Raw genomic sequence first — 16,270 nt, 5'->3', positions numbered from 1 at the left:
GTATATTTGTATGTAGTACATCTATTAGCCTGGTACATTTGTGTGTAGTACATCTATTAGCCTGGTATATTTGTGTGTAGTACATCTATTAGCCTGGTTCTAAAATATGGAAAGAAAACTTGTGTGTGCAGCCCACAACCAACATCCGAAGTGTATGTGGTTAAAAAGATCAATCCCCACTGATCAACATATAGAAAAATAAAATAATATTTTAACCACACCTCAAGGATGATACACAACGAATAAAAATTGGGGACAGTTTAATTTATATGAATGCAAAAATTGTTTATTACACAATATTATTCACAATATAAAAACAATTAAAATAATTTCATAAAACACAAAAGTATATAGCACTGATAGTATCTGCCATTTGGGCCCCAATGGCTGAAAAAATCGGAACACTAATGGTGTTTGCTTTAGAACTTGTAATCTGATCGTTCAGAAAAAGTTCATTAATCCGGCAATTAGATGTCAAGAAATTATTGTGTATGAGAAATCTCCAAAAAATATAAAAAATGGAGCTATAGTATACTGCCCACAGTTTGTCTGCAATGGTTATATTGTCATTTGTTCACCATGTCTCCGGCTGCTGGTCCTGTACTGCGACGGACCAAGTGTCAAAAGTCCTGCGGCTAATTTGATGTTACAGGCGCTGCGGCACTTTTAGTTGCTGTATGACGCTCACAGAAATTATAGGAGCGTATACTCTGGCATGAGGCTCCAATGAATAAGGATCTCAGTTGTAACGGTCCTCCTCTCAGGCAGCACTTGAATGGAGAGATTGATCGTGATCAAGTCATGCAGCAGACAGCATACCGGTGTTGTGGAGGTACAGGTGCAGTAAATGGGTCTCTTGGATTTCTTTATGCCGGCTTTTATTGCGATAATATACAGATTAGAAATGCATCTTATAAAGTGCTATATCTGGATAGTAAGAATGCTTAGACGCGTTTCAGGGTACTTGGATCGACCCTTCCTCAGTAGGCGAAAGGTATAAAAGACAGCAGTAGAGACTCTTTTTATATGGTCAATCCACATGTGTTTCTCATTAGTAAAAGGTAGATTGAACCTGTGGAATGGAGTCAAAGCACACAAAAACGATGTATCAGATACATGGATCCTGATGGGAACAGGATTCTTTTGATACCAATCACATATAAATAAATTCCTATAAATACTTTATTCTAAAAAAAAATTGTGTCAGTTGCCACAAATTTTTTAGAATAAAGTATATATAGAAATTTATTTATATGTGATTGGTATAAAAAGAATCCTGTTCCCATCAGGATCCATGTATCTGATCCATCGTTTTTTGTTAAAATATTATTTTATGGTTCTAAAATATACCTAGAAAGACTGTATTCCATAAGGAATTCTAACATAGCACCAAATAGGCCTTCAGAAGGCCTCTTGCTGTCATGACAACTGATGGGCATATCAAAATTACATTGCCAGGGTGCCAACAGGAGCCGATACAGGACCAGCACCTGTATACTAACCTCCTAGATGTCTCAGTCATTACTGACCTAAGCATCTAGGAGGTTAAACAACTAAATGATCTCCAATGCCAGCTGCTGAACCTCCTGAACCTGCTCCATATTTCCTAACTCGACATTTTACATACCTAAGCATTGTGTTGGAAAGAAGTTAAACAGTTATTGCCACATTTGAAACACGAGGCTGTGCCATTAAAGGGTATCTATCATTTTTGAAAACTGACATGTCATAAACTTTAATTGGGTGGTGGTCTTGGTGCTGAGACCCCCACAATTGCTAAAACAAAATGACAGAAGTACTAAGCAGACCTATGTGCCTTTTAATTTATTGTTCAACAGAAAAGAAGAGTAGATACACCTGGCACTACTAGGGCATGTAATTGCTGCAGAGATAGCTGGATCGGGATATGTCGGCTGATTTAAACTTTGTCCTGTTCCGTGGTGCTTTCTCCAATAGGAACAATGTGAAAACATCCAAAGAAGAAAAACGAGGATCACTCACAGCAATTACTGTGCTTCAAGACTTTATTCCAAGTGCATAACAGACAAGGCTTACTGCAGATATAACAGTAGGGCACAAGGCATCAAGAGCACCAGTCAAGGTGACAGAGCTGTTTCACACCATGTAGGCGTTTCTTCAGGCCCAGGCTTGAAGAAACGCCTACACGGCATGAAACGGTGCCATCGCCTTGAACGGTGCTCTCGATGCCTCGTGCCCTACTGTTATATCCGCAGTAATCCTTGCCTTTTAATTTATGACTGGTTCCCGCTAAATGGCCGAGCATGCTGTGTACAGATTCTATGACTCTTTCCATGAATCTACACAATGCACGCTTGACTGTCAGAATAAAAACGATCATAATAAAAAGGTTCCGTGTTCAGTTGGGTGCCTCTCCCTTTCATTGGTGGGAATCTGAGCACCCGGACCCCACTGTCTTTTGCCATGTCATTATGACATTTCAGAAGTTTTTTAAAGTGAGAGTTACCCCTTAAGGCTAAAGCTGGCTGTGGCAGTAAAGGTAAAGCTGTGAAAGTAACCTATAATTTGGAAATGAGAGTTGATATAAATGGAGGATTGAACATTCTAATCTTAGCGCAATTAAGATTTATTTTTCTCTTTTATATTTAACGAGCTTAATAAGCACACCTGTCTGTATGTCTGTGCACATCTGCCTACACATTACCGAAAAAAGAATCTCCGCTCCCTGCCAAGTAAATTCATGGTTAAGAGAAAGAATTATTACTACTGCCGTCATGTATATGATATAAACAATGTAACTGGTTAAGGGCTGGAAGGTATTATGTGGGATATTGGCATAAATTTAATGTAACCAATTTATGTTTTGTTATGGAGCTATGGCTGTGTTACCATCCATGTAGTAAAGGACACTGCTGCTTTTACTAACTAAAGAGTTGATTCATTTTTATCAATAGGCTTTTCTTCCATACCCCCCTTTTTACAATCTCTTAAGTTGAAACTGGAATTTTTAAGGGATAGTTCCATTTTAGGAGATGTTGGTATATCACTAGGGTATGCCAGTACTTTACAATTTATGGGGGGTCCTACCTGTGGGATCCCAATTGATCTTATGAATAATAGAACAGAGGCCACTTTGCACAGGATGTGAACAGGTACTATGCCGGGATAATCTATGAAGGAACGTTTATGATGAATATCAGTGGTTGTCCAAGCAGTCGGACTCAATCACAAAGGGAAAGCATATTCCAGCAACAGGAAATTACTTCATATACTAGGAAAGCTACCTAAGGGGATTTACACATCTTTAGTTTTGCTGAAAATATTCTACATATTAATGAGCATAGGCATCTAATATTTTGGGTCTCCTCTGGCTCTCATGTCCCCAGTTACCAGCAGATATATCTTGGATAAGTAGATTTCCATGAAACAAACTACTCCACTGCATCAATTTAAATCAGTAGACCGCCATGTAACCATCTACATATCAGATCCTCAAAAGAAACGGTCACTCTTTTTGAGGACAATCCTAGGCAAAGGCAAACTACAAGCGGTTGTCTTAAAGGAGTACTCCACTGGCCAGCGTTCAGAACTAAATGTTCCGAAGGCTGTTTTCGTGCTGCTGTGGTCGGCCATGCCCCTAGTGATGTCACGGCCACGCCCCCTCAATGCAAGTCTATGGGAGGGGGCATGATGCCCCCTAACATATACTTACATTGAGGGGGCGTGGGCGTGATGTCACAAGCGGCGTGGCCGACCACCGCAGCGCAAAAACAGCCTTTGGAACATTTAGTTCCGAACGCTGGCCAGTGGAGTACTCCTTTAACTAGAAAAACCTTCTAAAGAAATGTTGCTAGAAGAGCAATAACTGCCCCATCTGAAACATCACTCATGTACACATCTACTGACTTTGCATTTCGTTTGCTGAATGTCTGCATAGCCGCTCAGTAGGAGTAAAGTGCATAGTAAATAGAATTGGTGTTACAATGCCCATTGGCATAACCCAGTGGAAAAAATATAATTTTTTATAAGAACTGTACATTTGTCACGGTGTTAACCTTTAAATGAAGAGCTACTAAAAGTCAATAAAACATGTCAAGACATTGATACTTTCTCCCCCAGTTCTTTATATGAAACATTTCTTTATATTTCTACAGATCGACATGAGGTAATCACAAAGGAAATTCTGGAGCTTGACCCCTGGGAGAACCAGTGGAACACCGTGTGTACCCGGGCACCTATGCATGATTCCTATGATGTCTGTCTTGTTGCAAGACTAAACCCTCGAGACCTACTCCCTCCTCCACGGGACCTACTGGAGAGGTGAAATTGCATACATAGTATCCTGACCTCTGGAAAAAAGCTTTTATTCCACATTTGGTAAATTAGAAGAATCTTTAGAAGACAGTGAGCAGTGATCTTAGCAATGTCGATTTTTACTGAGCATGAAGTATTGCTGTGCAAAATTTGGTTATTTATAATATTGCTTTTTTTTCTGTGGCAAAGGCGCTTTGGGCCCACCCTTAGGTGCCAGCGCCCAGGTGCACCCTCTACAGCCATACATGGCGGTCAAAAAATATAGTTTCGAGATATCAAGCTGACCACAGTGTATGCACAGTAGGGCAATATTGCCTGCAAAACCGATACATAACTGAGTATATTAAAGTGTATGTTCTACTTTTAACACTGATTTATATTTTCATATACTTTACAAAGAATTTGCAAACAATTTATCTTATTTCTCTTGAACAGATCCTGTTGCAGCCTACATTCAAAATTTCTGCTGGTTGCCACTGGTATCTTTACACGCACGCCTTTAGGATATTCTCCGATACAGTAGAATCTCCCAATAGCGGACACTCACAGGGAATAAAAAAGTGTCCACTATTGGGAGATGTCCCCTATTAAAGGGGTACTCCAGTGGAAAACATTTTTTATAAATCAACTGGTGCCAGAAAGTTAAACAGATTTGTAAATTACTTCTATTAAAAAATCTTTATCCTTCCAGTACTTTTTAGCAACTGTATTCTACAGAGGAAATTCTTTGCTTTTTGAATTAATTTTTTTTCTTGTCCACAGTGCTCTCTGCTGAACTCGATGCCCATATAAGGAACTGTCCAGAGCAGGAGAAAATCCTCATAGCAAACCTATGCTACTCTGGACAGTTCCTGACATGGACAGAGGTGTCAGCAGAGAGCACTGTGGACAAGACAAAAAAGAAATTAATAAAGAAAATAATTTTCTCTGTAGCATACAGCTGCTAATAAGTACTGGAAGGATAAAGATTTTTTTCAATAGAAGTAATTTACAAATCTGTTTAACTTTTTGGCACCAGTTCATTTAAAAAAATTGGAGTCCCCCTTTAAACATCTTTCTAAATGACGGAATACTGTTCTGTACTCACTCCAGAGTGTAATTACCTATAAAATACGATAAAAAGCTAAATACAAATAAATAATTTTGCACTGTAAGGGTACGTTCACACGTACGCAGATTTGATGCGCATGATTTGATGCACAGGAATTTCTGCTGCAGATTTTAATGTAAACTAAATGACTGAGCACAGCTTCTAATCTGCAGTTACAAATCCTGTGCATCAAATCTGCGCAGGATTCTGTACGTGTGAACGTACCCTTATAAGGCTTTAAAAAAATCTCAACAATATAATTAATTAGAAAAAGTAATGCCAAATCATTCACGCCAAATCATTCCTCCATTCCCTCTGTTCTTCTTACTTCTTACCTGGCCAGTGACGAGTGACACTCCATATGTCACTCTTCATTTCAGGCAGCTGCCACTGCTCACAGCCGTCACTGTCCTCACCGAGTGAAGCGCAAAAGGAGCGTCACTCATCACTGCCTGCTGGCCAGGTAAGAAGAACAGGGGGATGAGGAAAAGGAGGAATGATTTGGCATGGGGGAGGGGGGAATGATTTGGCATGGGGGGATGATTTGGCAAGGGGATGAGGGAAAGGGGGAATGATTTGGCATGGGGATGTGGGAATGATTTGGCATAGGGGGGGATGATTTGGTACGGGGGGGGGTGATTTGGCTGAAGGGGTATGCTGGGGCTGCTACAGGGGGGTCCAGCAGGGGTCAGGGCCCCCTGGAACCCGAGCCACTTACTGGAGTATTGGCTGTACCAATGACAGCGACCCTGTGTACAAGGTAGGGCGGCACATACGTCTGCTTGTCCCTTATTGGGTGTGTTTTGCCCCCTATTGGGAGTGTTTTGTACCCTATTGGGTGTGTTTTGTCCCCTATTGGGAATGTCCCCTATTTAGAGGGTGCAAATACATTAAGTTCCATGGGACTCTGCCGGGAAATTAAAAACTGTCTGCTATTGGGAGGTGTCCCCTATTGAAAGGTGTCCCCTAATGGGCGGTGTCCCCTAATGGGAGGTGTCCACTAAGGGAGATTTCACTGTAATGCAGTGGTCTATGCTATATTGCATTCTGTACACTGTACCAATTACACTTCTTATAATGTACAGCAGATCGGAAAGCTTCAGATATGGTCATCAATATAAAATCTTCCTTCTCTACCCCAAAACAACAATAAAAACAAAATAAATATTAAAGAAATGTATAATTTTAGAGCCTGTACCCATGTTTTCAATGGGATTCTGCTACACTGTGCACACTGCAAAGTTTCTTCTACAGAAATTCCAATTTCACCCTCTGACGAAAGAGAAAGAATTAAAATTAACATTCTGCAGAATTCCGTCTGAAACTGAATTGTTGTCAAAGGGGACAGTGCATATGTGAGTAAACATAGCAGTAATTGATTTCAGTGGTACGTGTAATCCCCACCCGGAATTTCTCTGGACAGAAATTCTGTAGAGTGTGTTGGTCTTTAAAGGGGACTTTATTTTATTATCCTCAGGTTGGGTCATTAATATTTGATCAATGAGGTTTAATACCTGTCATCCCCACAGATCAGCATTGTACTTGCATATACTCTTCAGCAGTGGTCTCCAAACTGTAGACCTCCAGATACTCTGACTCCCAGCATGCTCGGACAGGCAACAGCTGTATATTCTGATGCTGCTGCTTTGGTAAACAGCTTATCAGCTAATGGACCCCATTGATAAGATGTTGATGACAAAGAGTTCCAGAAAACCCCTTTAAAGGGGTACTCCCACCCTAGACATCTCATCTCCTATCCAAAGGATAGGGGATAAAATGTCTAATCTCAGGGGTCCCGCCGCTGGGGACCCCAGCAGTATTGCATGCGGCACCCACCTGTTTTTGTCCTGAAGCGCTGTAGGGTCTGAGTCGCGACTACGGGAACGGAAGTCCGTGACATCAGTTCTCCGCCCCCGTGTGACATCACGCCCGTCCCCTCAATGCAAGTCTATGGGAGGGGGCGTCACGCCCCCTCCCATAGACTTGCATTGAGGGGACGGGCATGATGTCACACGGGGGCGGAGTACTGACGTCTTCCGTTCCCGTAGTCGCGACTCAGGCCCTCCAGCGCTTCCGGACAAAAAACAGGTTGGTGACACATGCAATACTGCGGGGGTCCCCAGCAGTGGGACCCCCCGAGATCAGACATCTTATCCCCTATCCTTTGGATTGGGGATAAGATGTCTAGGGTGGGAGTACCCCTTTAAGTAAGATCTTCCTTTAATTTTACATACATTAATACAGGTCAGAATATCTGGAAAACTGAATAAGAAAAAAAATGTTTTAATTAAAAATAGGGATGGGGAGAGGAAAAACAAAATAAAGGCACCTTCTCCAAAGTGATACGCTCTGGCTAAGATTAAAGGGTAGCTCCCACCATCCTATTTTTTTTTTTGCTAGCCCGTTTCCCCCCCCCCCCCCCCCCCCCCCCGCTACGGCACTAGCCCGTACTACAACATCAAAAAATAAAGTTGGTGACAGTGCCCTTTTAAATGATAACTGCTACAGTAAATGCATATTTAAATGATTTAGTATGTGCATTATGCAGACAGAATTTTCTTCTAAGGGGTTAAGCAGTCATGTGACGGTCATTCATCTTGTATTCATTCATGGTTTCCCACAGATGTGACGGTTGAGTGCGGCTACATCTATCATGTGGTCATTGTGATTACAGCATTGTGTTCGGTCATTTTATGTAAAATGGAAACATCTGCTGAAATGTCCTAAGAATTGATTGAAGGACGATTCAGAAAGACAGAGGAGAGATGTCTCTATGACAGGTTTCCTCCTTGTCCATCATCATCCAGATGTCAAACTCAACCTATTAACCTATATTTACAGAAAAGGGACAATAAAACGGCTACATTTGTTTGAAACCTAATGTATTACCTTTTATTTAATGTTGATAAGGTAGGTTGCCAGCCATACTGGCTCCTAATATAATCTTAAGAGGGAAAGAAGCCAGCTACCTCCTCTCTCACTGATGAGAAGATAGAATATTAAACTACACTTCCCAGAATTCCCTGGTGTTGTATCTAATTAAAAAAAGAAACCCTTATAGTCTGATAGGGTGAAGGTTTTGTTCTGTTTGGCATATTATACATAAACAATAAGTATTTGACCCCTAATACCAGAATCTGCTTTACACACCACAAAGATGGATCCAATCAAGAGTTTATCTGCCAGGAAAAACTGGAAGAGTAATGTTGACCATACAGTTCAGATAGTCCCCTTATGGGGAAAGGGCATGTTGAAATCCATCTGCCTGATTCTTCTTTTCCCTGACATTGGGGGAGAGACGAATGCTCTTCACACACATTAGATGGTTGGCCAGTCCCACCAAAATCGTCATATTTGGCCGACATTAATTAGTCAGCATATCCAGGCTTAGAGAGTAAAAAAGAAACTTATAATTACCAAATGACATCAGAAACATAAATTAAAAAGTAACACTTTTTAATGTTCTTACACTTGTATATATTTGGAACAAATAATATATTTCCTTATTGCATTTGGAATCCTTTGAGTACCATTGACTGTTTCCAAACGACAAGGAGTCAGCTTCATGAGAGCTAGTATGGCTGATAATGGTAGTTGTCATGTTTTCAGGATTTCATTATTCAGCATCTATACATCAGAAATAATACTAAATAATATAATTATGGCTGTAAGGCCTGTAGAGCACGATAAGCTAAAGGATGGAATCTAAGAAGTGGAGAACTACAACTAAAGCCATTATAAACACTGGAGGTCTATTTACTTCAAATGGTCTTCTATCCAATTGAATGTACTTCTCCTACTGCAAAGATAGGATAGGACAGGATCCCTCTGCCACAAGACCCCCGCTATTACCTGATGTTATAGGAGACTGCAGCTGTGGGGTGAGAGGAGTCAAGTTGATAGCTAACTAGTCTTAGCTTCAAATGGAAAACACAGAGCATTAGAAGATGGTTGCCTCTATAATGTACCCAATGGAGTAAAAAATCTTGTAGTCTGGATCTCATATTACCTATAAACCTACAAACGCCAAAGGCGTAACATTTAGTAACCCCAACGCCAAATAAATAATAAGAGGATGTATAAAATATCTATTTTTATTAAATTACAGATTTACAAAGATATGTCATACAGAAGTACATGATAGACGGATTTTGAATTTTTTTTATGTATACATACTATTTAATAAAAATACCTCGCTAGATATAAGTTCATACAAATAAGAACAATAATAATTCATATGCAGCAGGATACACGGGGGGGGATGAGATGCCTGGTATATTACACGTGTGGACCTTTAGTAATTAATATAGGGGAATATACATAACAACTACAAAAAGCTGCTATAAGAATGAAAAGTGCAAGTGCATGGAAACAAGACAGTGACAAAATTACACTACAATGCATAAGGTGCAAAAGTGCCAAAACAATGTGAATGCTTGTGCAAAAATAGTGCTGTAAACTAGGCAAGCGCCAAGAAACAAATACTGAGCATTACCACAAACGAGGGTGCAACAGACAAACAATAGCAGCAAGAGTAGACACACATGGACAGAACTCGCCCAGGCCCCGCTACAGACCTCCGATGCGTTTCGCCTAAAGGAAGGCTTTCTCTATGAGTGCCTCCTAGAGAAAGCCTTCCTTTTGGCAAAACACCGGGGCGAGTCCTGTCCACGTGTGTCTACTCTTGCTGCTATTCTTTGTCTGTTGCACCCTCTTTTGTGGTAATGTTCAGTATTTGTTTATTTGCACTTGCCTAGTTTACAGCACTATTTTTGCACAACCATTCACATTGTTTTGGCACTTTTGCACCTTATGCATTGTAGTGTAATTTTGTCACTGTATTGTTTCCATGCACTTGCACTTTTCATTCTTATAGCAGCTTTTTGTAGTTGTTATGCATATTCCCCTACCTTAATTACTAAAGGTCCACACGTGCAATACACCAGGCATCTCATCCCCCCCCACCCCCCCCCCGTGTATCCTGCTACACATTCATTATTACTGTTCTTATTTGTATGCACTTATATCCAGCGAGGTAGTTTTATTAAATAGTATATATACATTGAAAACATTTTTTAAATCCGTCTATCATGTACTTCTGTATGACATATATTTGTAATTCTGTATTTTAATAAAAATGGATATTTTTATACATCCTCTTATTATTTATTTGGTGTTGGGGTTACTAAGTGTTACGCCTTTGGCGTTTGTAGGTTTATATGTTAGTTTCTTTTGTCTCAGTACCCCTCCCTATCTTTCTTTATTTTTCTATTGAGCCGATACTTAGGACTTTTTAGGTTATATATATCTCATATTACCTGTAAGAAAGAAAGAAAAATTCTAAGCACGCCTCTTTTATTATATGTGTGCAGTTAAAATATAACGACTACACAAGATGACAGAACATGTGCAATCAAATCTGCTCCATCTGTATTTTTTTTACTTTATTTCTCAGAATTCTGATCCGTGTATCTCACATTAAAAGAGTTTTTCCCTTTAAATGCCTTGTGAAATAATGACAGCTCGCAGATCTTCTTGGCGGGGTGCGCGGTATAGAAGTGTCTTGCCAGTTGATTCTTGAAAACCCTCCATACGCTGCTGCTGTGTAATTAGGAGAGGAGAATATAGGTTCTGTTGCTTCACATAAACAGTGAGACAGATGCAGCCTGGTGGGATACCGCAGTGATGATGGCGGATGTTCTATCATGAGGCTGGTATAACATGATGCTGGTAAAATATATAAGTTACAGTTCAGGTGGTCATCACGTAGTGGTGAACTATTTCTAAAATTTACCATGAATTTAAAAGTCCTGCATTTCTTTTGTATAAAGTATAGTGCAATCAGATGACGGCTTACACTGTCTTATCTACTATGGCAAAATGTAAGCTGGATCTTATTGGTTGTGATGTAATAAATTAAAGCATTACTGTCATTTGTACAAACCTTTGACATGTTTAGATTGCATTGAGGCCACCCTGAATTATAGACGGGTGAATCACGCAGCAGTGATACCTGGCCGGCTGCCCAATCTGATTGATGTGCTCCTTTATAGGCTTTGGAGTGCATCATTTGGTTGGACAGCCAGGGAGTGAAGCACTGTACTAGGTGCTTCACCCAGCTTTAACTCACAATTGCAATGAGTCTCAGGATTGATACTCAATTCTGCTGCTAATAATCTTCTGCAGACAGGCCGCGGAGAGCCCGCCCCTTTCAAACTCGCAGTGGGAAACCCACTGCGAGTTTGAAACGAAATTCGCTCATGTGAAGGAGCCCTTAAGGGGTGGTATAAGTGGAGAAAATGTTCTTCCAAAAACAGCATCACACCTGTCCCTGGGTAGTGTCCGGTATAGCAGCTAAAACCACAAGCAAGTGCACCACTCTCCAAAGAAAAGAGTAGGTGCTGTATGCACATTATCTACCACTGGGATACATTTCTTCCTTGTACACAGTCCAAAATAACACTGCTGTTTTTGAGTTAATTTGGTATTGAAGTTCTTCTCCATTCAGGTAAATGTTGAATTACCTACAATACCAAAGACAGCCTGTGGACATATTTTACATATTTTGTTGCCTGATAAATGATGACCTGATCTCTAGCAGAATGCATAGGTCATGGCTATGGCTATTCTCTCAACTGGTATTGCAGTAAAAACCTCAGTCAAGTAATGCAAGGGGTAGCAGGTAAGCTGAGGAGGCTGATAGAGCATTGTGGCTTCCCCACGCTAGGCAAATAAATATACTATGGAGAGTGTGAAGTGAAAACATGTAGACTGATGCTGGAGCTGCAGGATCATTAGATGAAAGTTCTAGTGACAGACATCAAGTCTGATATATGCAGAGGGAACCTTCTTATTGCTTTTGGCATTGAGATAAATAGAGGAATCTCAGAAGCGTGATGCAGAGAGAACATGGATCAGCACTTTTCTGCATAGGATAAGTAATATAAATGCAATGATGTATGTATATACAATAGATAGCTAGATAGATAAAAACTGAAGCATGAAACTCTGAGCATTCTCAGGGAAAGTGGGCTGCCACCCGGAGTATATGTGGTGGCTACGAGTAGAGATGAGCAAATCGAATCGGACAAAGTCGAATTCATTCCAAATTTCATAAAAATTTCTTTCGGACCGAATCTGAACTTTGACTTGATTCAAAATAACAAATTTCTTAATTAGCGACATCTCTGGGTTCGTCCTGTATAATGTATAGATGCGAGCAGCTTTCTCCTGCGCTCACATATCTGCAATAGATAGGACGATTGCAGTGTGTGTCAGGAGTGACATCCGCTGTGATCTGTCCTTAACTGCAGGTACTACTGTTCCCTACATGGAGCACACTCTGCTCCATGCTGGGAGCTGTAGTACCTGCATTAATAGACCGATCGCAGTGGGTGTCACTTCTGACATTACTTCTGACATTACCTATTATTCATATTTCCCGCAGAGAGCTGTGATTGGCTGGAACCATCTGGCCAATCACAGCTCTCTGCAGGAAATATGAATAAGTGATGTGAATTCTGTTCACATCACTGGCCAGTGGAGTATAGTGCAGTGATCCGAGCGCAGGAGAAAGCTGCTCCATCTCTGCAATAGAAAGGACAAACGCATCGGGTGTCAGGAGTGACACCTGCTGTGATCTGTCTATTAGTACAGGTACTACAGCTCCCATCATGGAACAGTCTGTTCCATGCTGGGAGTAGTAGTACTACCTAAAAAATTTAAAAAATAGAGAAAAAAAGTGAAACACACACACACTTTATTAAACACAATATTAACCCCTTGCCGCAAAACGCTGGGTTTATACGGCGCTGCAGCACGGGAGGGTTATGAAGCGAGCTCTGGAGCTGAGCTCGCATCATACCCGCACGGTCCCGGCTGCTATCAGCAGCCAGGATCCGTGGCTAATGCCAGACATCGCCGTTCTGGCAGATGACCGGTATTAACTCTTTAGACGCGGCGATCAAAGTTGATCGCCGGGTCTAAAGTGAAAGTGAATGCTGATCGGGACCATCGTGGTAAAATCGCGATGTCCCAATCAGCTAGGACACAGCAGGAGGGTGCCTTACCTTCCTCCTGCATGTCCGATCGGCAATTGATTGCTCCAAGCCTGAAATCCAGGCTTTAGCAATCAACCGCCGATAACACTGATCAATGCATTGCAATGCAAAGGCATTGTTCAGTGTACTGAATCAATGTACTGCATGTTATAGTCCCCAATGGGGGCTTTATCATTGCAAAAAAAAAAAAAAGTGAAAAAAAAAGTTATTAAAGGGGTTCTCTGGTGCTTACACATCTTATCCCCTATCCAAAGGATAGGGGATAAGATGCCTGATCGCGGGAGTCCCGCCGCTGGGGACCCCCGGGATCATGCACGCGGCACCCCGTTTGTAATCAGTCCCCGGAGCGTGTTCGCTCCGGGTCTGATTACCGACGAGCACAAGGCTGGCAGCGTGTGACGTCACGCCTCCGCCCCCGTGTGACGTCCCGCTCCGCCCCTCAATGCAAGCCTACGGGAGGGGGCGTGACAGCAATCATGCCCCCTCCCATAGGCTTGCATTGAGGGGTGGAGCATGATGTCACACGGGGGCGGAGGCGTGACGTCACACGCCGCCAGCCTTGTGGTCATCGGTAATCCGACTGATTACAAACGGGGTGCCGCATGCATGATCCCGGGGGTCCCCAGCGGCGGGACTCCCGCGATCAGGCATCTTATCCCCTATCCTTTCGATAGGGGATAAGATGTGTAAGCACCGGAGAACCCCTTTAACCCCTTAAAAATCATAACCCTTTAAATTTTCCACCTAAAAATCCATAATATGGCTTATTTTTTGTGTCACCAATTCTACTTTGCAGTGACATTAGCCATTTTACCCAAAAATTCACGGCAAAACGGAAAAAAACTAATTATTGTGCGACAAAATCGAAGAAAAACACAATTTTGTTAATTTTGGGGGCTTCCATTTCTACACAGTGCATATTTCGGTAAAAATGACACCTTATCATTATTCTGTAGGTCCATATGGTTAAAATGATACCCTACTTATATAGGTTTGATTTTGTCGTACTTCTGGAAAAAATCATAACTACATGCAGGAAAATTTATACGTTTAAAAATGTCATCTTCTGACCCCTATAACTTTTTTATTTTTCCACATACAGGGCAGTATGAGGACTCATTTTTTTGCACCGTGATCTGAAGTTTTTATCGGTACGATTTTTGTTTTGATCGGACTTTTTAATCACTTTTAATTCATTTTTTAATGGTATAAAAAGTGACCAAAAATAAACTTTTTTGGGCTTTGGAATTTTTTTGGGCGTACGCCATTGACCGTGCGGTTTAATTAATGATATATTTTTATAGTTCGGACATTTACGCACGCGGCGATACCACATATGTTTATTTTTTTTTATTTACACTGTTTTATTTTTTTTATGGGAAAAGGGGGGTGATTCAAACTTTTATTAGGGAAGGGGTTAAATGACCTTTATTAACACTTTTTTTTTACTTTTTTTTTTGCAGTGTTATAGGTCCCATAGGGACCTATAACACTGCACACACTGATCTCTCATGCTGATCACTGGCGTTTATTAACACGCCTGTGATCAGTGTTTTCGGCGCTTGACTGCTCCTGCCTGGATCTCAGGCACGGAGCAGTCATTCATCGATCGGACACCGAGGAGGCAGGTAAGGGCCCTCCCGGTATCCTGTAAGCTGTTCGGGACGCCGCGATTTCACCGCGGTGGTCCCGAACAGCCCGACTGACTAGCCGGGATAGTTTCACTTTCACTTTAGAAGCGGCGGTCAGCGATCGGCGATGTGTGGTATTAGCCGTGGGTCCTGGCCGTTGATGAGCGCCGGGACCGACACAATTTGATGCGACACCGCTTCATATCACGGGAGCCGGCGCAGGACGTAAATATACGTCCTGCGTCATTAAGGGGTTGAAGATGAGTTAACCCCTTCCCTAATTAAAGGTTTGAATCACCTCCCTTTTCCCATAAAAACAAAACTGTGTAAATAAAAATTTAAATAAACATATGTGGTATCGACGCATGCGTAAATGTCCGAACTATAAAAATATATTGTTAAAATGTATTTTAAACGTATAAATTTTTCTGCATATAGTTATTTTTTCAGAAGTAATACAAAATCAAACCTATATAAGTAGGGTATCATTTTAATCGTATGGACCTAGAGAATAAAGATAAGGTGACATTTTTACTGAAAAATGTACCGCGTAGAAACGGAAGCCCCCAAAATTGTGTTTTTTCTTCCATTTTGTCGCACAATGATTTTTTTTTTCCGTTTCGCCAAAGGGGGGTGATTCAAACTTTTATTAGGGAAGGGGTTAAATGACCTTTATTAACACTTTTTTTTTACTTTTTTTTTTGCAGTGTTATAGGTCCCATAGGGACCTATAACACTGCACACACTGATCTCTCATGCTGATCACTGGCGTTTATTAACACGCCTGTGATCAGTGTTTTCGGCGCTTGACTGCTCCTGCCTGGATCTCAGGCACGGAGCAGTCATTCATCGATCGGACACCGAGGAGGCAGGTAAGGGCCCTCCCGGTATCCTGTAAGCTGTTCGGGACGCCGCGATTTCACCGCGGTGGTCCCGAACAGCCCGACTGACTAGCCGGGATAGTTTCACTTTCACTTTAGAAGCGGCGGTCAGCGATCGGCGATGTGTGGTATTAGCCGTGGGTCCTGGCCGTTGATGAGCGCCGGGACCGACACAATTTGATGCGACACCGCTTCATATCACGGGAGCCGGCGCAGGACGTAAATATACGTCCTGCGTCATTAAGGGGTTGAAGATGAGTTAACCCCTTCCCTAATTAAAGGTTTGAATCACCTCCCTTTTCCCATAAAAACAAA

The 16,270-nt window shown here is 41.5% G+C and overlaps 1 protein-coding gene across 5 annotated transcripts in view; it reads left to right on the top strand.

Moving 5' to 3' along the window:
• The window catches only part of KBTBD12 (kelch repeat and BTB domain containing 12), a 123,727-nt gene extending 118,821 nt beyond the window's left edge, over positions 1–4,906 (top strand). For all 5 annotated transcript variants that reach the window (XM_056524848.1, XM_056524850.1, XM_056524847.1 and 2 more), the window contains one exon: positions 4,134–4,906. In XM_056524848.1, the coding sequence (XP_056380823.1) occupies positions 4,134–4,303 (170 nt within the window). In that variant the 3' untranslated portion in view covers positions 4,304–4,906. The remainder of the gene's footprint in view (positions 1–4,133) is intronic.
• Positions 4,907–16,270: the final 11,364 nt, after the last annotated feature.

This window comes from Hyla sarda, chromosome 6 (genome assembly GCF_029499605.1).
Source record: "Hyla sarda isolate aHylSar1 chromosome 6, aHylSar1.hap1, whole genome shotgun sequence".
In the NCBI taxonomy this organism is placed as follows: domain Eukaryota; kingdom Metazoa; phylum Chordata; class Amphibia; order Anura; family Hylidae; genus Hyla; species Hyla sarda.
The sequence above is the reverse complement of the archived record's forward strand: the minus strand, read 5'-3'. Positions and strand labels throughout refer to the sequence as shown.